The sequence below is a fragment of the Eurytemora carolleeae genome, unplaced genomic scaffold (assembly GCF_000591075.1).
Source record: "Eurytemora carolleeae unplaced genomic scaffold, Eaff_2.0 scaffold2238, whole genome shotgun sequence".
Classification (NCBI taxonomy): Eukaryota; Metazoa; Arthropoda; class Copepoda; order Calanoida; family Temoridae; genus Eurytemora; species Eurytemora carolleeae.
Window position 1 is genome coordinate 1 of NW_019398220.1, and position 23,205 is coordinate 23,205.

Consider the following 23,205-nt stretch of genomic DNA (forward strand, 5'->3'; position numbering starts at 1 on the left):
AGTTTACCTGAATATTCCTCTGATATCAACCTCGCGTACTGCAGCGTTAACTATAGGTAACATAATCTCTGGTTTACCCAACCCAACCAGAACAATACAACCTCCGGACTTTGTGCAGAATATTCCAAATCTATCAAATAGTAACTATAGGTAACATAATATCTGGTTTATCCAACCCAACCAGAACAATGCAACCTCCAGACTTAGTGCAGAATATTCCAAATCTATCAAATAGCTCCTATAGGAAATAATTTAATAATTAAAAAAAAACTAATTCTAAAACTTATCCACCCCCAAAGTAGGAGTTTTGAACGTCGAATTTGCGCTCAAACTCAGGTTTTACAGATAATATGTCCCAAATGAATTCGAAAGAAGTTTTCCACAACACTGCATACTCATTTCAACTACAGTGAAACCCTTAATAACAAATATATCGGAAGAATTTATCAAATGTCGTCTTGACAATTTTTCAATGAGTTTTATACTATATTACGTAAATTTCAGTATTTGCGAAAATGAATAAATAGCCATGATTATGTGGGAACAGTTTTAAAGAGTTCCATATAATCATTTAATTAAAAAACTAAATATCTGCAACATTCCATTATCAGAAAGTGAAGAATACGACATTTGATGAATTCTTTCGATGTATTCGTTATTAAGAGTTTTACTGTACCTTACATAGCCGGTCACTCCCTTTAAGTAAAATAAAATATATTCAAAATTTAAATCTTAAAAAACCTTTTTGTTTGTCACTTTTAAGTGCGTTTATTTTCGATATTTATCCAATGGTTTTTTTTGTGTACCTAACACTAGCCTCTACTCCACTGCACTCTATTGTAACATCAGGTTTTACCCCCAGGATACTTTCAATATCATCAGACATCTCTTCAGGGGTCTTCTCTCCTCCAACCTTCAAATACAGGTGGTACCAATAAACATGGGATTTAAAGACGACAATGCCGGGGCGTCTGTTTAAATTTCTAGAGATCTTCTATTCGCAACAACAACAGTTTCCATTAAACGTTTATCCAATGAATAATGTGAAGTATATCTTTTTATTTTTTAACTAGGTGAAGGGCCCGGCGTTGCCCTTGGAAAAAAATTAGCAAAAAAAAATGTTGAAAAAAAATATTTTAGAATTTTTCTTTAGAAATTTTGAAAAGAATGCTCTAATTTTTACCCTATAACACCACCCCTGATTGTCCACAAAAATATCAGCCCAATCAGTCCAGACGTTTGGCCGGCTAAAGGCATTTGTGGATTTTTCTAGAATGTAATTGTTTATCTCCAACCAATACAAAAATAAGACATTTTTTCTATTTAGACCGGCCATTAACCTGCCAGGCTGCCACTCAAAGGAATTATGCCTTTGCCGCAAACTCAAAGATTCCAATTCAAATATCTTTGCAACCTGATGTTGTAAACCTTTAAAACTTAGATTATTTGATCTAACAGAATTCATAGTTTGGTACGATATTGTGTTGCAAAGATATAGTGTTTAGCTATATATCAACGTTTGTGGCATAGACTCAATTAATTTGGTTTAGCCTTTTGGGCGTTAAGTGGACACAACAAAAAAAGACTTAAACATACAAACCTTATAAACATGAGTTGCTCCCATTGCTTTAGCAGCTTCTAGCCTATTCTCCATAACATCAGTTATTATTATCTTAGAGGCACCCATAGCTTTAGCAGTCAACACATTTACAAGACCTAAACCATAGATTGATTAAAATAACAGATAGGACACTAGATGTCGTCTTTTCAAGATTTATATGCGTTTCGTTCAAAATGTCTTGAATTTATACAGAGAGAGAGCCTGTTCTACGCCGACTACGCGAATCTCCTTTGAGCTTCTGTCTCAGGGTTATTGTGCACGAAACACAAATAAATCTTGAAAAGACGACGTATAGTGTACTATCTGTTATTTTAATTAATCTATGGTCTAAACAATAGATATAGTGGAACCAATAAAACTGTGGAAGAAGAAGATAAGAAGACGACATTTAAACAACAAATGTATATATAACACTGTTATAAACCACATAGTTCTACTGTACCAGTGAAATTGGTCTGTGTACACCTCACAATTGCTGTATTTCATACAATAAAGACGACTTTTTCTATTTAGGTCTTGATTTAAAACAATTATTTTTTCAAATTACAAGATTACAATAAAGCATGTTAATCTTTGTTTCCATTTTTATTTAAGCTGTTAATTGACAGCTTCTCTTTGTTTCCATTGTTATTTAAACTGTTAATTGACAGTTTCTCTCTGTTTCTATTGTTATTAAGGCTGTCAATTGACAGCTTCTCTGTGTTTCCATTTTTAATATAAACTGTTAATTGACAGCTTCTCTTTGTTTCCATTGATAATTTAAGCTGTTAATTATCAGCTTCTCTTCGTTTCCATTGTTAATTTAAGCTGTTAATTATCAGCTTCTCTTCGTTTCCATTGTTAATTTAAGCTGTTAATTATCAGCTTCTCTTCGTTTCCATTGTGATTTAAGCTTTTAAAAGCTTGGTATTAATCAAAATTGAAATGGAAAGTCGTCTTCATTGCATTGATACGACGACCACTAAATTCTGTTTTTGACTTGTTAAAATCAAAACAATTGAGTCCACAAGGATTTCAGTTTTCTCTTTTTTAACAAACAACTTTGATCGGATATACTTGTGAAAAAAAACAATTAGTTAGTTTAACTATTTTTTTTCTTTTCTAAACAGAAAGGTTCGCTAGTTAATAAAATTCCAATTTTTCCAAGCCATGTCATTTTGAGTTTAACAAATTTCAAAATTGTTTTTTTTTTCATGGTACTTTGTCCTTCCTTTCCTGAACAATAATTGCTTATCTATATTCAGTACGTAGTATGTACCGGATACAGTACGTAGTATGTACCGGATACAGTACGTAGTATGTACCGGATACAGTACGTAGTATGTACCGGATAAAATGAAAACTAGTCATTTAATGATCAACTATCTTTGATAAATATTTTTAATATTTGTTTAAATGCATTTGCATCGTACTTCAATGTTTATCTTTAAACTCTATGTGAGCATTAAACAAAAGTATCTGTGGAAAACAAGTGTTTTGAAATATTTACAATTACATCTATATATAAATTTGGCTTGTCTTGGTGTTTGTCTGTCTGTCTGTTTGTATCAAATAAGCGTCAAAACGGCTGAACCGATCGGGCCCAAATTTTTTGTGGGACATCTAGGGACCCCAGGGAAGGTTTATGAATGATCAAAATTTCAAATATGTGTCTCCATCAAAATTAGATCTCCATTAAATCTTTTAAAATTTTGAAAATCCACGAAATTTTTTGTGAAAATCCGCGAATTAATTTTGTTTTGTTTTACGATGTACACAAAGAGAACATGTTCACAATTAATTTAGAAGATGGGCGCGAAGCGCCTTATAAGGCTAGAAAGAAGGGCGCGAAGCGCCTTGAATTTCTAGTTAACTTTAAAAAGCTTTATTTTCAATCATGTCAGTTTTATTTCTAGTTTTTACGTATTTAAAATAATATAAATGATTTAAAATATTGATTAACTTTAGTACTGTATTGTACAGTACTAAAATGTACTGCAATATGCTGTACTGAACTGTACTACGGTGCTAATTAGAAAGACTCCGAATTAATCAGACGACTTTACATTATAATTTTACAAATACGATTGAAATCACAAACAGCCCTAGTCCTGCCATTTCAAAAATGTGGTCTGCCTTTTCTGAGCATATACTATAGTGTACTATACTGTACTATACTGTACTATACTGTACTAGACTGTACTAGACTGTACTAGACTGTACTAGACTGTACTAGACTGTACTAGACTGTACTAGACTGTACTAGACTGTACTAGACTGTACTAGACTGTACTAGACTGTACTAGACTGTACTAGACTGTACTAGACTGTACTAGACTGTACTAGACTGTACTAGACTGTACTAGACTGTACTAGACTGTACTAGACTGTACTAGACTGTACTAGACTGTACTAGACTGTACTAGACTGTACTAGACTGTACTAGACTGTACTAGACTGTACTAGACTGTACTAGACTGTACTAGACTGTACTAGACTGTACTAGACTGTACTAGACTGTACTAGACTGTACTAGACTGTACTAGACTGTACTAGACTGTACTAGACTGTACTAGACTGTACTAGACTGTACTAGACTGTACTANTACTATACTATACTATACTATACTATACTATACTATACTATACTATACTATACTATACTATACTATACTATACTATACTATACTATACTATACTAAACTATACTGTACTGTACTGTACTGCAGTGTCGTGTATTTTAGGTTAATATATTGTATTGAACTATACTATATTGGACTGTACAGTACTGTACTGTACTGTACTGCAGTATCATGTAGTATAATATAATTTTCTAAACTATACTATTCTCTAATGCACTATATTGTACAGCAGTAGATGTATTTTAGTGTTATATAATGTACTGAACTAAACTACAGTACAGTTCTATACTGCAGCATCATGTACTTTACTGAAATAATATTTACTGAATTGTTTACTAACCTATTGGTCCTGCACCACAAATGAGTACATTCTTGCCAATAGAAACTCCAGCTCGTGTACAGGCATGCACACCTACAGCCAGGGGTTCCATTAGAGCACCTTCCTCTAGACTCATGTTAGCTGGAAGCTTGTAGCAGAAATCGGCAGCATGTGCATAATACCTTAGACAAATAAAAGGAATGAGACTTCAGAGACGACTTTACAAAATCATTTCTTTCTCTGTGTTAACTTGCTTTTTTGTAAAATGTTTGTATAGGTTTATATTCAAGTCTTATCCTTTGTGGGTAACCAACGAGGTTAAAGTATATAGAGTAATGATGTACGCTAATCCTTTACTAAGTGTATAGGCCATCAACTATAAGGAGATTCTAGCCTAACATTTAGTATATCAATATTAGTAAACAGGTGTAAGTGTACAGTACAGCTAACTGAGCACACAGGTAGATAAATATCATCCCCCCTGGATTACACAATGTTTGTTGGAAACTCATTGTACCTGCTGAGATTACGTGTACAGGAGGTGTTGCACAGAACCGATTGTACATACCCTTCTTACAGAACAACTGTACCTGCTGAGATTACCATGTCCGTAAGGTGTTGCACAGAACAGATTGTACATCACTGTTAAGTCAGGTTCATTTCAAGAACCAGTCCGACATCTATCCAGCTAGAGCGAGCTGTACAGTACACATACAGATTATACCAGACAAAACGGGACGGTGCACCAAATGAACCAGCCTGCCTCTTCTAGGGAAATTCACGTACGCAACATGCCCTCTTTTGAGAACAACTATACCATGGACAGGAGCCGAGGTGTGGCACAGAACTGCATACCTGGGTACAGGTTGTACACACCCTTCTTACAGAACTGCATACCTGGGTACAGGTTGTACACACTCTTCTTACAGAACTGCATACCTGGGTATAGGTTGTACACACCCTTCTAACAGAACCACTACTGTACCTGCTAAGGTTACAATGGACAGGAGCCGAGGTGACGTAGCAAATAACTGTATATCTGTACACAGTTGTACACACCCTTCTTACAGAAAAACTGTACCTGCTAAGGTTACCGTGTACGGGAGGTGTGGCACAAGTAACTTCTTTCAGAATAACTGTATCTGCTAAGGTTACCATGTACAGGAACAGAGGTGTGGCAAAGAACTGTATATCTGGGCACAGGTTATATACACCCTTCTTACAGAACAACTGTACCTGCTTAGGTTACCGTGTACAGGAGCCGAGGTGACGTAGCAAAGAACTGTATATCTGGGCACAGTTGTACACACCCTTCTTACAGAAAAACTGTACCTGCTAAGGTTACCGTGTAGAGGTGTGGCACATGGAACTTCTTTCAGAATAACTGTATCTGCTAAGGTTACCATGTGCAGGAACAGAGGTGTGGCAAAGAACTGTATATCTGGGCACAGGTTGTACACACCCTTCTTACAGAATAACAGTACCTGCATAGGTTACCGTGTACAGGAGCCGAGGTGTCGCACAGAACTTCATATCCGGGCACAGGTTGTACACGCTATACACCCTTCTTAGGGAAAAACTGTACCTGCTAAGGTTACCGTGCACGGGAGGAGTGGCACAGAACTGCATATCCGGGCACAGATTGTACACACCCTTCTTACAGAACCCGCACATTCTGCACGGTACACCAGGCTCTACAGCCACACGGTCACCAACCTCACAAATAAAAGGACTATCGACAAATTTTAATTAACTCTCTATTAAAAAAGAATGATACACATTTTCAATATTAGTTAATATATTTTTTTTTCCGTTTCTGATATAAAACCATGACTTGCGGATTTATGTGACAGAGAAAAGAAAGAAAATTGCAGGAATAGTGGTTTTAAACCAGCTAATCATGGATATACATCACAAAAATAAATTGTGAATCGATGTGCATGTACAGTGCATGTACAGTGTACAACTTAAAATTGGAAGGACCAGTTGACATTTCATTAACAATTCTTTTAACATAATAAAGCAATCAGAGGCGTATTCAGGAATTTGTCCAGGGGGGGGGCTTAAATTTTTTATCTTTCCAGGGGGAGGCTCAGCACCCGTTTGGGCCTGAAAAACCCCTGAAATCAATAGATGTCAATGCTCCAGGGGGGGGGGCTTAGCACCCATGGCCCACCCTGAATACGCCCCTGAAAGCAATATAATTTTTAATAAAAAGTCAACATTTTTTCAGGATCGTGCAAAATTGAGTCTAAAAAGTTTTAAAAGTAAACAAATTTACAGACAATGAATTATAGCCACACATTTTATCCTCAGGTTTTCTCATAAAATTCTTAATAATTGATAATTTCAAATATTAAATGCTTCAAAGTAAAAAAAAATGCATTTTAAGGTAAAACTGTCAAAACAAATTTGAAATAAAAAAGTTGTGATTATGTTTCTAAAAGAAATTCTCAGACAATGAATAAAAGCCACATATTTTATCTGATACTAAAAAGAACAGATTAAAAGCACATATTTAAAAAAAAAAAGTTCTTGTTGTGAAAATTTTCGTTTTTTCGCAAAATTTTGCTTAAATCTGTTTCGCTAATAATGCTAAGTTTTTGCGAAATAAGAAATGCGAAAATGTCGCGAAAAAAATACGGAATTTTTCATCAAACATTTATTAAAGTTAAGGAAGAGAAATTTTTAATTATGATAAAACTTTTAAAGCTGGGCTCTCAGAGTAGAGAATTCAACAAGTTTTTTTGCGCAATTAATTGTTTTCGCAAAATTTCGCTTAATTAATATTCGCGAAATACGAATGTATGCGAAAGTTTTTGTTAGCTGGAAACCCTACTTGAAAGTAAAAATCAGATATGAAATCCACAGAGCTGTGAACATGTTTCTAACCTGAAGATGAGAAACATTAGCCCCAACCTTCTCTACAATACCAGCAGCTTCATGCCCCAACACCATAGGAGCTTTCACTATAAAGTCTCCGATGGCTCCGTGAGTCCAGTAGTGAACATCTGAGCCACAGATACCAACAGAGTCCATTCGAAGTAAAACCTTCAACAGAATATTCTTAAATTTGGAAATCTTTATTGTATTGTATAATATTTTTATTTTGATCTGATGATTCTTAAATCCATTATTGACCTAATTGTTTCCTAATTGCGTGTTTGAGGATTTACGAGAACAGTTGATTATCTAAATAATCCGCTGATAATTTATCAGAGCAGCTAATTACTTAACGGATTAGCTAATTATTACCCAATTATAGCTAATTGTTTACAAAATAAAACTAATTATTTGCCAGATTAGCTCACGATTTTATTGTTAGGCTAATGATTGACCAGAAAAGCTGATTATTTAAATGATCAGCTGATAACTTACTAGAACTGTAATTTTTTAGCGGATTAGATAATACTTTACCACATCAGCTGATTATTTACCTGATCAGATGATTTTTTTACAATATCAGCAGATTATTTACCAAATCAGCTGATAATTTACCTGATTAGCTAATAATTTACCTAATCAGTTGATAATTTACCTGATAGCTGATAATTTACCTGATTAGCTAATAATTTACAAGTATAGCTGATAAATTACCAGTATAGCCGATACATTACATGTATAGCTGATAAATTACCTGACTAGCTGATATTTTACCTGATCAGCTGATGGTTCAGGAACAGGAACCTGCTCTAACCGGATGTCATCAACTTTATACAAAATGGCCGTCAAGTTGTCACTTGCCGCCATTATTTTTCTGAAATCATATTTTAAATAAGCTGAGCACAAAGATGTCATTATCGATAGTTTTTGTAGAAATGAATTTTTTTATCTTGTTGGAAAACATTCTGGTGATGTTTTTTTGGTGTGGCTTGCACTTGAATATAATGTTCAAAATCCACCTTTAACAAGTTTTCGCACAATGTCTGTTTTGCGGTCACGAGTTTCTGCGGAATGACCACAGCTGCAGAAATAAAAAAAATTAAAACTGATTTATAGCAATTAACTTTACACATTTTTTATCCTTTTTGGATGATCATTGCAATATAAGTTTGACCAACTATATTGAAGTTGATTTCATCTAATATCTAGAATGTCGTCGTCGTTTGAGGCAAACTTTGGGAATATTTGAGTGGTAGAAGGTGCGCTAAATTGTGTTCCGTGTTAAAAAAGGGCATTATTTTTTAATATAAAATATTTTTTATCGGTTTTTAAAATCGAATTTAAAGGATTGAGCTAGACATTATTCATTTTGTAAACAACGAATTAAAATCTTTTTTTTTACTAGCAATGAAGCTTAGAAGTTTATGAGCAAACAATACTGTACTATTCTAATAAAGATGCCCACCTTTGAGATATCTTTAGATGTATTTGTTGATGAATTCTGAAACCAGCAAGCCAAAAATACTCAAAAAAGTTAAGTACAGTAGGGTACTATGAAAAAGGAAGACGAATTTTCACACAAATCTCTATTTTATAAGAGAAAGATTTACCGTCCCGTTGTCCCGTTTCTATGTAAACTGTAAATCTTCCTCGATAGCTGCCCTTTTGTCGGTAGGTATTATGGTAAAGTTGGGCTAATTAACATGAAATATAACACATACAGACCTCCACCCACTTGAAAAGTTTTTTTAAAAGCTACTTTTAAATCTATTTGGCTAAAAAACAGCATGAAACATACATAAGATTGTTCAAATATCGTCTTACTATTCCATAGTGTTATGTGCCCCACTGTACACTCTAAAGAACAATGCAGATATTGTATAAATCCGTAATTTGCCAAGTTCTAGAGAATCCAAGTTGTAAGATATATTACAGCTATTTTACTAACTTTAGGAAACAAATGTGGCCTTTACAAAACTAGAGAAAAATATTAATAAATCTAGAAAGAAAACATATGATAAACAAAACACACATGTTTTTCACAGAACGCATATTTGATAGCAGCAATGTTTTTTATTATCCAGTTTTATGATGTTTTAACGTGGTTTCAGTAAAAATATGACATACAATTTTAGAAAAAAGCGTTCACATACAACTATTATTTTGCACGATTTGATATAAATTTATTGACAAAAAAGAGCTGAACACTTGCAACACAATGCAGTTTCCAAATTTTTCTAATTGTTACAACCTGATGTTGTAGACCTTTGATATTTCAAACAATGAATGTGGCAAAACTAAAGAGTCAAAGTTAAACTATCTTAGGTTTACAACTTTACAGCATCAGATAGCAGGATATATTAGGTTTACAACTTTACAGCATCAGATAGCAGGATATATTAGGTTTACAACTTTACAGCATCAGATAGCAGGATATATTAGGTTTACAACTTTACAGCATCAGATAGCAGGATAACAAATTAGTGACCGAGGCGAGTTTTTAGTTTCTTTGCTCTGTAGTGGAATTAAGGTTCTTGTCTTTTAGGGTTTTAAATTGTCATTTATAATAACTAATAAATCTCAACATAAAATCTTTATATTGGTTAAAAAACGTCTCGTCCTAGTAAAATTAATACTCAGTCCCTAATAAAAAGCTGGTTTTTTTGGTATGCAACAATTTTCATTTAATCCTGACCCTTTTAAAAAATAGGACGGACCCAAAAATCATTTGTAGGATATATGAGGATCGTCTGGTGAAATATAATAGCTGAATCAAAAATACCCAATAATTGTTAATGAACATTTTCAGATGTCGTCAAATAGTTTTCTAAGGTTTTATGAAATGGGATATGTAGGATATGTAGGAAAAAATTGGATTATTAGAGATGACGACATTGGTTGTTGTCTTTGGCTCACCGACACCGCGTAGAATTTACGTAAATTTTCGGATGCGCTATCTTGCCCTAAAGTATAGGTTTTCGGTGCGTACTGCACTGAAGTACAATGACCGAAGATATAGCGGGGTTTAGTGGAGGGCGGGTAAGAAATAGTTTCCCTTTTGAATTTAAATAGACAAAGGGAAAGAATGTGAATGTGATATTACTGATAACTGCACTGATAAATACTAAAAGGGAAAAGGCGAAATGAATGTGATATTACTGATAACACTGATACATACTAAAAGGGAAAGGGCGAAATGAATGCGATATTACTGATAACTACACTGATAAATACTAAAAGGGAAAAGGCGAAATGAATGTGATATTACTGATAACACTGATAAATACTAATAGTAGAAATTCGAATCATGTTTGTTCTTCTCGATTGCTCTTTAATAAAAACGAGTTAAAAAATTGAGAAAAAATGTCACCACCTGTTTTATATAAAGAATTTTTGTACGTTGAGATTTTAAACTTGCCTTTTTCTCCTGACTCTAAATTGGAGTGATTTCGTTGATCTTTAAAAACATTAAATTGCGTATTTACTTGTTCTCTGCTAAAACATATTTTCAGCTGAATTGTTGTAACTACTTGCAAGATCTGTACACTGTGAACTGAACTGATGAGATTAAATCTTGTTTAAGGGGGGGGGGGGGGGTGTAAAATCCATAGCAACAGAAAAGAGCAAGGCAAACGAAGTCGACCCCCTCCCCGGTAACGAAGACGACATATAAATGTATTGCGGGACGCAGGTTTACAGAATTCATTAAATGATGAATATGGCGGGAAAAGTAATTATAAATTGATATAAACACAAATCAATGCAAGCTACAATTCATACAATATTTTTAAATGAAAAGATTATCAGAATATAAATAAATTTTGTTCATTCTCACCATGAAAGTGAAACACAAGACAAATGAATCACAATGAATTTTTAAAAAAAAGTATTGTTCACAAAAAAATAGACAGGCAGAGGTATAGAATCACAGAGTGATGTATACATATATTCTCTACCCAGTAAAAAATAGACAGGCAGAGGTATAGAATCACAGAGTGATGTATACATATATTCTCTACCCAGTAAAAAATAGACAGGCAGAGGTATAGAATCACAGAGTGATGTATACACATATTCTCTACCCAGTAAAAAATAGACAGGCAGAGGTATAGAATCACAGAGTGATGTATACACATATTCTCTACCCAGTAAAAAGCATAAACGTTATTTAATAATTGTAATGGGGCCGGGGACCAATTTCAGAGAACTTCTAAGGAATTTCAGGAGAATCAATCACAAAGAACATGTTCTCGAGAAATTTTTAGGAAATTCTCCAAAGCGAGTCATCAAGTTGAATAATTTCAGGGGATATTAGTTCCAAAACTAACACTCAGTGTTAGAAATGGGCCAAATCTGCAAAGTTATCTTTTTCAAGAGTATATATCTTTAAATCCAAGACGAGTAGAACAAAATTACACCATATATTTATAAAAAATGGCTAAAACTATATATTAAAACAGTAAAAGTCAATTTTAAACTAATAATAATGTATGAGAATTAGTTTTTGATGATTCTTGATTTCATTTTCGAACATAGCCCTATTTTGAAACAATTACCGGAATTCATATCAATGTCAATGTTCAAGTATTTACGCACTTATGAAACAAAACAAGATTTTTTGATAAGATCAAATACAAACAAAATAGAAAATAAAAACAAACTGTTCTTTTATAATTCAAATATCATCACAGCATTTCGAAATCAAAATATTAATATCATTTGTTATTAATTAATATAATATTTAGATTTAACTAGAAATGCGGGAAAACGTTTGTTTAAAATGCTTGAAAATAAATCATCCATATTCTCTAATTTAACAGATAAAATGTGGAAACTTAGATTCTAGAAATAATTCAGAAGTTAATTTAGTCTTCATAGGATAATTTTTGTTTTTAGTGATTTATTTTGTAAGTTATGAAAGTAAGTTTTGTTTTGAATTGTGGATATACTCGAAACGAGAAAAGTGGTTTTTTCTCGAAAACGCGACAATGTTTCAAATTCAGGATATGTTCGAAAATGGAAAACCTAACATTGTCTTGAAAACAGTCAAGAGCTTTAATATAACAAGAACTCCTATTATAATTTTGATTTTAAAAAGTTTAAAATTTGGAATTGTGGTCCTCGAAATGTTTAATAAAATTGTGGTTATAGTTTTTATTATCAACTTTTACTCTGGATATGGACCGGGATCCAAAAACCCAGTCTTTCAATTTGTGCCCATTTCTAACACTCAGTGTTAGAAATGAGCCAAGTATTAGTTTTAGAAATAATGTCTCTTGAATTTTTGGAAATTCCTCACAGTTGTTACCTAGAAGCTTTCAAGGATCATTCACTCCCTTTACGCCTTTAACGTTTATAAAACAATGAACCATAAAATAAAGATTAAATTTATAGTTTTTTTTAAAAATATTTTTTGACCTTAAAATAAAAAAAAATTTTTTTTTTATAAAATCTGCAACATTAACAAAAATTAATATATATTTTTAATCTAAATCAATTTACCAAAGCTACAGAATAAAAAAATATTTTCAAGGAAAAGATGGTTGGCGGCTTCGTTCTTTTATTCGTTCAGGAAAAAAAAAATTATATTCAAGAAAACCGATCAGGAATTTTTATATTTTCTGTTTTCTACGGTGACTAAAATTGGCAATAACAAGTTTTTAAGTGATATTGAGTATCCACTTCTGAAAGATATGAAATCAAATCAAATCAGTTGCAGGGGATTCAACTAATATTAATCTGCAGTCCCTTTCTTGCACTGATATTAATCTGCAGTCCCTTTCTTGCACTAATATTAATCTGCAGTCCCTTTCTTGCACTAATATTAATCTGCACTCCCTTTCTTGCTCTAATAATAGTCTGCAGTCCCTTTCTTGGGTTAATATTAATCTGCAGTCCCTTTCTTGCACTAATATTAATCTGCAGTCCCTTTCTTGCACTAATAAAAGTCTGCAGTCCCTTTCTTGGGATAATATTAATCTGCAGTCCCTTTCTTTGGCTAATATTAATCTGTAGTACCTTTCTTGTGTCAATATTAGTCTGCAGTCCCTTTCTTGGGCTAATATTAATCTGCAGTCCCTTTCTTGGGCTAATATTAATCTGCAGTCCCTTTCTTGCACTAATAATAGTCTGCAGTCCCTTTCTTGGGATAATATTAATTTGCAGTCCCTTTCTTTGGCTAATATTAATCTGCAGTCCCTTTCTTGCACTAATATTAATCTGCAGTCTCTTTCTTGGGCTAATATTAATCTGCAGTCCCTTTCTTGCACTGATATTAATCTGCACTCCCTTTCTTGGGCTAATATTAATCTGCAGTCCCTTTCTTGCACTAATATTAATCTGCAGTCCCTTTCTTGGGCTAATATTAATCTGCAGTCCCATTCTTGCACTAATATTAATCTGCAGTGCCTTTCTTGGGCTAACATTAATCTGAAGTCCCTTTCTTGGGCTAATATTAATATGCAGTCCCTTTCTTGCACTAATATTAATCTGCTGTAGTACCTTTCTTGTGCCAATATTAATCTGCAGTCTGCAGTCCCATTCTTGTGCCAATATTATTATGCAGTCAATTTTTAAAAAAATTTCAAAATTGTCCATGCTGTTGCAAATTGGAAATTTGATATTCGAGAAATCACCGGAAGGCCTCAAAATAAATATTTTGAAAATTTTGTGTTATACATCATTTTCTTGGAAATTTTATGCTTAATTCAAATCTAAAAAGCACTTTTATAAATATCAAAAGATAAAGGAGTTATAGCCAAATAACGGTCCAAAAATCTGTTTTTTTTTTTAACTTTTTAATGTTTTTGATGAATTTTCTAAACCTCTAACTCATTAAATTTTTTTAAGTGCTTTTCATATTTACATTTAGCATAAAATTTCCAAGAAAATTAAATGTAACATGAAAATTTTCAAAATATTCTTTTTTGGGGCCTTACATTGATTTCACCAATATTAAGTCGTTAATTCGCAACCGTATGGACGATTACGGAATTTTTTTTGCACATTTTTTTTAAGTTAAAACGCCCTCTGGTTAGCTGATTTCTAAAAATAGTCACAAATTAATCACCCATAGTGCACACATCCAACCAACCAAGAATGTTCCTAAATGTTTCCTTATTGAAAGAAAGATAAAGTGCTATACCCCCCCCCCCTCCCTCCTGTCCCAAATCTAATATAAAAGTCAATATGAGCAAATGTTGAAAATATCTCCTCCCCCACTTGTAACATAAAGCACACACCGAGTAATGAAAATGCTTAAGAGCAATGGACCGGGTCGTTTATGTCATCGATTTAGTATAATTTAGATACAGGGGGACCCACAAAGGATATAATTTAGATACAGGGGGACCCACAAAGGATATAACTTAGATACAAGGGGACCCACAAAGGATATAATTTAGATACAGAGATTAAACTTCTATATATATATATATATATATAATCTGTAATCTCTGTTTGATTGTTTGTCCGATCATAACTCAGGAACCTCTGGACTGATTTACCTCAATTTTGATTGGGAAACTCGGGAGACCTACGGGAATGCTTTTAGCTTGGTTTAGATTCTATGTTGAGTGTGTCGACTGTAATAGCGAAAATTTAGCTTCTCGGTAAAATGGTTCAAGTGCAGGTTAACAGCGGGAGTAACTTTTTGTAACCTTGGCAGTGCTGGGTTCCCAAACTAGCATTAAATAAAGCAAACTAGATTTTTGGGGCGCTTCGCGCCCATCCTCTATTTTAAGTTTTAATTGTGGCTCTATCTGTGAGCATCTTCTCCCTGTGCAGTATAAAGCAATAACAAAAAAAGTTCGCAAATTTCAAAAATATTTGTTCTCGCATTTTTTAAATTTCACAAAATTTAAAAGCTTTTGGATAATGGGAAAATTTCCATTTTAACGACTCCTTTAGTTTCTGTTTCTCTGTTAAAAAAGTACAAGTGCATGTGATCTAAATGTAAATAAATAATTCCCTTAAACCCCCCCCCCCCTCTTCTCATATATAATATTATAATCCCCCCCTCTTCTCATATATAATATTATAATCCAAAATAATCCACTATATAGTCCCGGGAAATCCTGCTCTCTTGAACTTCCCCATTTTGATCCATTGATACACTTCCACGCCTACCTAAAAGTCCCCAATCAAATCTCTAAATCCCCCCCCCACCGGTGCTGAGTCAGGGGAAATATATACTTAACATGGTTTGGGAGGAATTAATAATAAACAGGGATACTAAACCAATTATATATCACACAAAAAATATCAAAAATCAAACATGCAAAAAAATTGCTTTTTTTATAAATCTCCGCTCCCTCACGACCCCCCCCCCCTCTTTACCCAATACCCCTTGATAGCATTAAGACCCTTCTGATTGTATTAAAGGGGGTGACCGGCTATGTAAGGTAGTTGAACTGAGTATGCAGTGTTGTGGAAAACTTCTTTCAGAATTAGTTTTTTTAAATTATTAAATAACGACGACATAAAATGTAAAAAAGTTCTACAATAAACTACAGACGTCATGTATAGGAGCATGTTAAGAAAATAAAAATTAAACCTATCATCCAAAATAAGTAATCTTGTTTAATTATTAGTTTCCATTTTCTCATTATTCTAGAATCTCATTAAACACAAAATTTTTCGCAGATATACTAGAATTATTATTGAAAAGACGACATTTGAAGAATTTGAAGAAATCTGCGAATAAATTCAAGGAAAATAAGAAATTTAATTTAATAATGAAAACGAAATAATCGATTTTTAAAAAGTTTAATATGTCTGAAATGAATCCGAAAGAAGTTTTCCACAACACTGCATACTCAGTTCAACTACCTTACATAGCTGGTCACTCCCTTTAAACGAAACTCAGTGTTATAAATCTTAACTAGCTAGGCTCATTCTGTAAATCAGCGCCTAGCTATCAGCCTCTAATAGCACCCTCTAATATCAGCCTTTTATATCATTTCCCTAGTGGATAACAGGGTCTCCATAAGGGAGACACGTAGAATCCATTTTGGGACACAGTGTATTCATAGTGGGACACAATGTGTCCATAGTGGGTCGGGGTGTGTCCATAGTGGGACACACAAAACATCCATATTGGGACAGAGTGTATTCGTAGTCTGACACAATGCGTTTATAGTGGGACACAATGTATCCATAGTGGGACACAGTTTATTCATAGTGGGACATAATTTCTCCATCGTGGGACATATTGTGTCTATAGTGGGACACAATGCATCTAAAGTGGGACACAATGTATTTATTCATTAAATAAATATCTTAGAAAACCTTAAAACCTGAACACCTAGATATATTACATTGTCAATTATCTGTAACCTAACTACGCTTGTCATTAACTACCCAAAACCTGAATTACGATTTAGCTTAATTACGTTCATTAATTTAACCAGTACCATAAAACTCAAAATATACATTAGTTGGAATAAGACTCTGTGCTTGATTAGAGTATTAGAGTAATCTTATACCCAGTTACAGGCTAAGAAATACAGATAGTATTGCAAGTGGATTGATATTTACGATAAGGTAATACAATGAGTTGTATCTTGAAAGATAAATACAGTCAAGGCAGTTGTGGATCAGCCCTCTTGAGGAGAGGATGACAAAATTTTCCCAACTCCCATGGACAATCTTAGTCCTTAGAAGTAATCGCACTCAGGAATGGATCTTCAGATGAGCTCCTAGTTTATGGGTTCAAGAAAGAGCTGGACAGGAAACCCAATCCTCACTGGCTAGATGGATTTCAAGCCCGGGATACAAAAGATATACTGGGAAACCCACCTGTGGATCTGAGGAAACCCACCTGTGGATCTGAGGAAACTGTAGTAACAGTATATCCTCATCTCATTAGTTATTTATTTCTTTCATTTTTTTAAATTCTAATATAAATGTTCAACTACATGTTCTTTTATTGGTGTGAGACTTGAAGACTACTACTTTGGGTGGTTCCTTACATATTTAAACCATGTTGTATCTGGATTGATACAGACCAAAGTAGTATTATAGAACATAGAGTTCTAGAGTGAGTTGTATCAGTATGATACATACTGAGAACTGACCGATACGGAACTTGTATCTGGACTTGGGAACAATGTATCCGGACTGGGGCAAAATGTATCCATGAGTGGGGCAAAATGTATCCATAGGGGGATACAATATATCCAGTCTGGGACACAATGTATATCATGTTGGGGCACAATATTCCAGAATGGGGCACAATACAGCCATAGTGGGGCATAATGTAGCCATAGTGGGGCACAATGTATCCAGTCCGGGACACAACGTATATTATATTGGGGCACAATATATCCAGAATGGGGCACAATACAGCCATAGTGGGGCATAATGTAGCCATAGTGGGGCACAATGATTCAGTCTGGGACACAATGTATATCATATTGGGGCACAATATATCCAGAATGGGGCACAATACAGCCATAGTGGAGCATAATGTAGCCATAGTGGGGCACAATGTATCCAGTCTGGGATACAATGTATATCATATTGGGGCACAATATATCCAGAATGGGGCACAATACAGCCATAGTGGGGCATAATGTATCCATAGTGGGGCACAATGTTTCTATAGTGGGACACAATGTAGCCATAGTGGGGCAAAATGTATCTATAGTGGGGCAACATGTATCCATAGTGGGACACAATGAATACCATATTGTGGTACAATATATCCAGAATGGGGCACAATATAGCCATGTGGGGCACAATGTAGCCATAGTGGGGTACAATGTTTCCATAGTGGGGCAAAATGTATCCATAGTGGGGCACAATGTATCCAGTCTGGGACACAATGTATACCATATTGGGGCACAATATAGCCATAGTGGGGCAAAATGTATCCAAAGTGGGGCAAAATGTATCCATAGTGGGGCAAAATGTATCCATAGTGGGGCAAAATGTATCCATAGTGGGGCACAATATAGCCATAGTGGGGCACAATGTAGCAATAATGGGGTACAATGTTTCTATAGTGGGGCAAAATGTTTCATAGTGGGGCACAATGTTTCTATAGTGGGGGGCCACATTGTTTCTATAGTGGGGCAAAATGTTTCTATAGTGGGCCACAATGTTTCTATAGTGGGGCACAATGTTTCTATTGTGGGACATATTTTTTCTATTGTGGGCCATATTGTTTCTATTATGGGACACACATCTTTTTAATATTGGACGATCAACTGTCTTTTAAATTTTAATATTTTCTACGAAAATAATTTATGAGTTTGATATTTTCCATTTATCGTTCTAGTGCACATTTTCCCAATTTTATCTTGATTATTAATAAATCAGGGAACCTTGCTTCAATGCAGATAGGGAGAAGGAATGAAAAATATTATGTTGAATAAAGAGGGAGGATAAATAAAAGAAAGATCTGGAGAAAAGTTGGAAAGGATAAGCAAACTATAGACAAAGGTAATGTGGAGATAAGAGAATGTAGTTTTTAAAAACAGATTTTTATATTTTCTTTAAAAAGAATATATCTGCAATCTAAATATCTGGCCCCAAACCGTTTTTCTTTCTGCATTAGGGAAAAAAAACAAAAATATTTTGCCGATTTTCTTCTTTTAAATAATGAATCTTATAATTTTTTATATCAAATTTTGAATCTTGACTGCTGGTAAAACTTCCCTGAGCAAACAAAATTTAAGTCCAATCGGTTTAGCCTTTTTGAACGTCTCTTAGACCATTTTCCGTTGTATCGATTAACAATCCCAAACACAGAGACAATGCAAACAGCTTTGAACAGAATACCACGGTCTTCTCCTTAAAATATATATCGGCATTAAAAATGATAATATAGTCATGAAATACTCATAGCGATGTCTCACCAAAATTTTTTCTTCTTATCACGGCGGACTAGGTTCAATTTGAATTCGAATCTGACCGACCCCGTGTACGGTGTACAGCCCTTTGTGACGTGCGGCAAGTACTGGCTCGACCCTATCCTATGCCGCCTCGGTTTGATGGCACGGGCAGACTTTTTACAGTACCCGAACTATTATATTCCAATTTGACTAGCTTAGTTTGTTGTGTACTTTACCAACAATGCTTGCTTAACAAAGAAAACTAAAATGGTTTAAAATTCTAATTATTAAAAAAAATACATTCAACAACAAGTGTCCAGCTATAGCCTACCTTTTGTGGATAAAACACGCTGATTCCACTAGGCACTATGCACTGTTTTTCAAAGCTTTTGTTTAGTGTGAAACCTTACTCAAAAAGACTAAGACCTGACCTAAAAAGACCTTACCCACAAAGACTTAGACATTCAGAACAAAAAAAAAACAAAAAAGATTGAATGTATCCATCTAAATCTTTAAAAAATACATTTTACATGATTTAGAAAAGAGACAAGCAAGTTTACAGTTGCAACGAACCCCCAAGTGAAAAAAAGACTGAACAAGTTCCGTACAGTCGTCTTAAAGTCTCATTATTTGTAGATAAATAGATCTGTATATCTAGAGTATTTGGTATCTTCATGTTTAACTTGGCAGCTGTTATAAAGAACCAATTAACAATCTTATCACAGAATTAATTCATTAATTGATTTAATTAGTTTTCTTGTTTTATCTAATTAGATTACTGTATAATTTTTACTTTATTTTTTGTTGTCGTTATTTAATGATTAAAAAAACTAACTCTAAAAACGTATCCACCCCCAAAGTAAGAGTTTTGAACGTAAAATTTGCGCTTAAACTCAGGATTTACAGATCTGTNCCCCCCCAGCATATCCTGGTTTTCAAGTACCCCAGCAGAGATAGGGTTAATATGCCTAAAATGAATCCGAAAGAAGTTTTCCACAACACTGCATACTCAGTTCAACTACCTTACATAGCCGGTCACTCCCTTTAAACAAATAAATAAGTAAAGTAGATAACTTTGGTAAAGAAACTCATTAATTGCCTTACTGAAACAAAATTTTCATGAGGCATCGATAGACTGAATTGACTTTTAAGTGTCGCAACGCCTTGGTCCTTGGTTTTAACTCTTGTACATTTTTGTAGCCCTAGACATACACATTTCAAAATTGCAACGCGCTTGTTTCTACCATAAGTTTAAAAGGATTTATTGTCAAAATACTGCTAGATTTTTGCAACCATACAGTCAACCTTTAAAATTTCAAACTATGAATTTTCTGCTATAAACCAAATAGTTAAAGTTTGAAATATCAAAGATTTACACTATCAGGTTGCAAATATGTAGGGTTTACACTGTCAGGTTCCTGGCGCCTCTGTTTCTGTTTTCTGCCTACTGTCTCAAATCAAGAACCAAATTTAAAACATGTTAATTTAGCAAATCTGACCCTTTTCCTCCGTCTTCTCCAAACCCAGTCCCACGACGTTTCAATTCAGTTCTAATAAATACAACGGTTAACTGCCAAGGAGACCAGCCTGAAAACAGCTCTGCTATGGCTGCTCTCCTTCCGTTGATTATACATATTAATCATATAGATATGTAATTTTTATGCACAAACTGTCATATTTTCAACGGAAAAATAAATTATTAGATTAGATTAGATTAGGTAGCAAATATGTAGGGTTTAGAAAAAAAGTCATCCCTTCTGGCCCTTCATATTTACAGTCTAAACACAAGCCATAAACAGATCTAAATATATATTGAGTCGGTATAATCTGGTTTCAAGTCCTTGAATTATCATAACAATATATATTTGGTTGGGTTCCTGTCTCAAGAGGTTGAGAGTATACATAGATTATACAGGGTGTCCCAATAAACATGAGACTTGAGAGACCACTTGAATATCGTCTTTTATTTCCGATGATTGATAAATGAAATTTTGTGCATTTTGTGACCGAGATATTTAACATTTAAACAGTTTTGTTGATTTTTGATGAACTGGAATCTGGAACAATCTCCTAATACCTCCGTCAGTTTTGTTGATTTTTAGTAAACTGGAATCTGGAACAATCTCCTAATACCTCCGTCAGTTTTGTTGATTTTTAGTAAACTGGAATCTGGAACAATCTCCTAATATCTCTGTCAATTTTGAAGCTGAACAAATAATATATCACATTTCGGAAATCCTAAGACTAGTAGATTTCATTTTATCTGTGATACTTACAATATAATGTTTACAAATTAATTCTGCATTGGAACAAAGGCGATATGCCAGCTAAAGCTATAAACAAGTTATAAAATGTAAAAGTCTATGGCTACAAATAAGTTAGTGAGTTAGTGAGGTTCCGACTCTCATATTTTGAAAATTTATGCAACTTTTTAAATACTCTGGACATGTTGGGTTAATACAGACAAATTTTAAAAGCAAAGAGGAATGAATGATATGCATTGGCATTTTATTTAAATAAATAGATCTTGAATTGAATGTGGTATACCCATTGCTAATTTTGATTTATTTCAAAGGCTCTTACAGCTAAGTGGGACATTAACATGCTTTTTGCTGATAATGTGTACTTGCACATGCACCTGTGAACTTGCACATTCACCATTTGTACTTGCACATGCACCTTGTGTATATGCACAATGCACTACACTATGTGTACTTAAAATCAAGGTAAATTACCATTCAATAAAATCAGAATATATTTGGAAGGAACAACAACAATGGATACTCCAAGTGATTCTGCTATAAGATAAAATATTAATTAAAAATCAGTCATATACTAGACTTTTCATTTCACAGCAGTTTACAATAAATCCATGTCCTCATTTTTTTCATACATGTAATACATTGCAGAAACATTTTGTAGGACGTAACTTAATCTTTAAATTTCATTCACATTTTCTTTTATTAGAAAATACGAAAAGAGAACTCTAGCGTTAGTATAATTAACTAATTCTGTGCAGGCTAAGCAGCGAATCTGTTAAATGCGTATTGCGTATTGTATATACATTATTTATACTAGGAACCAGCAATGTGACGCCTTAGGCATATAGGGAGCAAAGCGCATAGTGCTGCAGTGCACACGCCCTGTCTGTTCACACCATATACCAGAGGCAGGTAGGGATGGATCGTTTCCACGTTTTTGAAATATGAATAAATTATCGTTAACGACCTTTTAACCCTATATTTTGTAACTTTTAATGAATAGTCATTTAATGGATTTTTTGTTAAAAAAAATATCTTTTTTTAATTTATAGGGTAGGGTACAGGGCAGACAAAAAGTCCGGTCTGTGAAAAAAATCTAAAATAGCCCATAACTTTTTGTGACTAAAGATACAGATCTAAAAACTATATTTTTTAAAAGCCCTTGACAAATTCATGTCTCGATAAAAAAAAGATTTAAGACAACCATATCTTCTTTAAAAACTATCGTTTATTTTAAAAAACGATAGTTTTTTTTTCATAAAACGAAAAATCGTTTTTAGGAAAAAAAACGGATCAAAAAACGATCTATATCTCACAATTCATTTATCTATATCTAACTGTCAATCTATCTATATCTAACAATATACAGGGTGTCCCAAAAAAACATGGGAATTCGATATCGTCTTTGTTATGCAATATTTTTTTTTTAAAAATTAATTTTATTTGCTTTAAACTGTATGTATATGTATTACCAACAGTACCTTATAGTGTTGATCGAATTCATGTATTTGACCGTTTTGTTGACGAATTCTAACCCCTTCAACACCCCCCCCCTTCCCCCACTGCATACGCCCATAAACTAGTCAATCCTTTTCCAGTCATTCAATACTCTTCAAAAGAGTAAGGTACGGTTTTCTAATTTTTCTTTTAAGTTTTATGTGTT

The 23,205-nt window shown here is 33.8% G+C and overlaps 1 protein-coding gene across 1 annotated transcript; it reads right to left on the reverse strand.

Moving 5' to 3' along the window:
• Positions 1-3: 3 nt before the first annotated feature.
• On the reverse strand, positions 4-8,334 carry LOC111717050 (sorbitol dehydrogenase). The gene is made up of 7 exons (XM_023492569.1): positions 8,219-8,334; positions 7,454-7,612; positions 6,147-6,277; positions 4,583-4,743; positions 1,601-1,716; positions 807-913; positions 4-130 (listed from the first exon to the last, which is right to left on the reverse strand). Exons 1-7 carry the CDS (start codon positions 8,309-8,311, stop codon positions 4-6), a joined length of 894 nt encoding a protein of 297 aa, XP_023348337.1. The 5' UTR covers positions 8,312-8,334.
• Between the last annotated feature and the right edge of the window lie 14,871 nt (positions 8,335-23,205).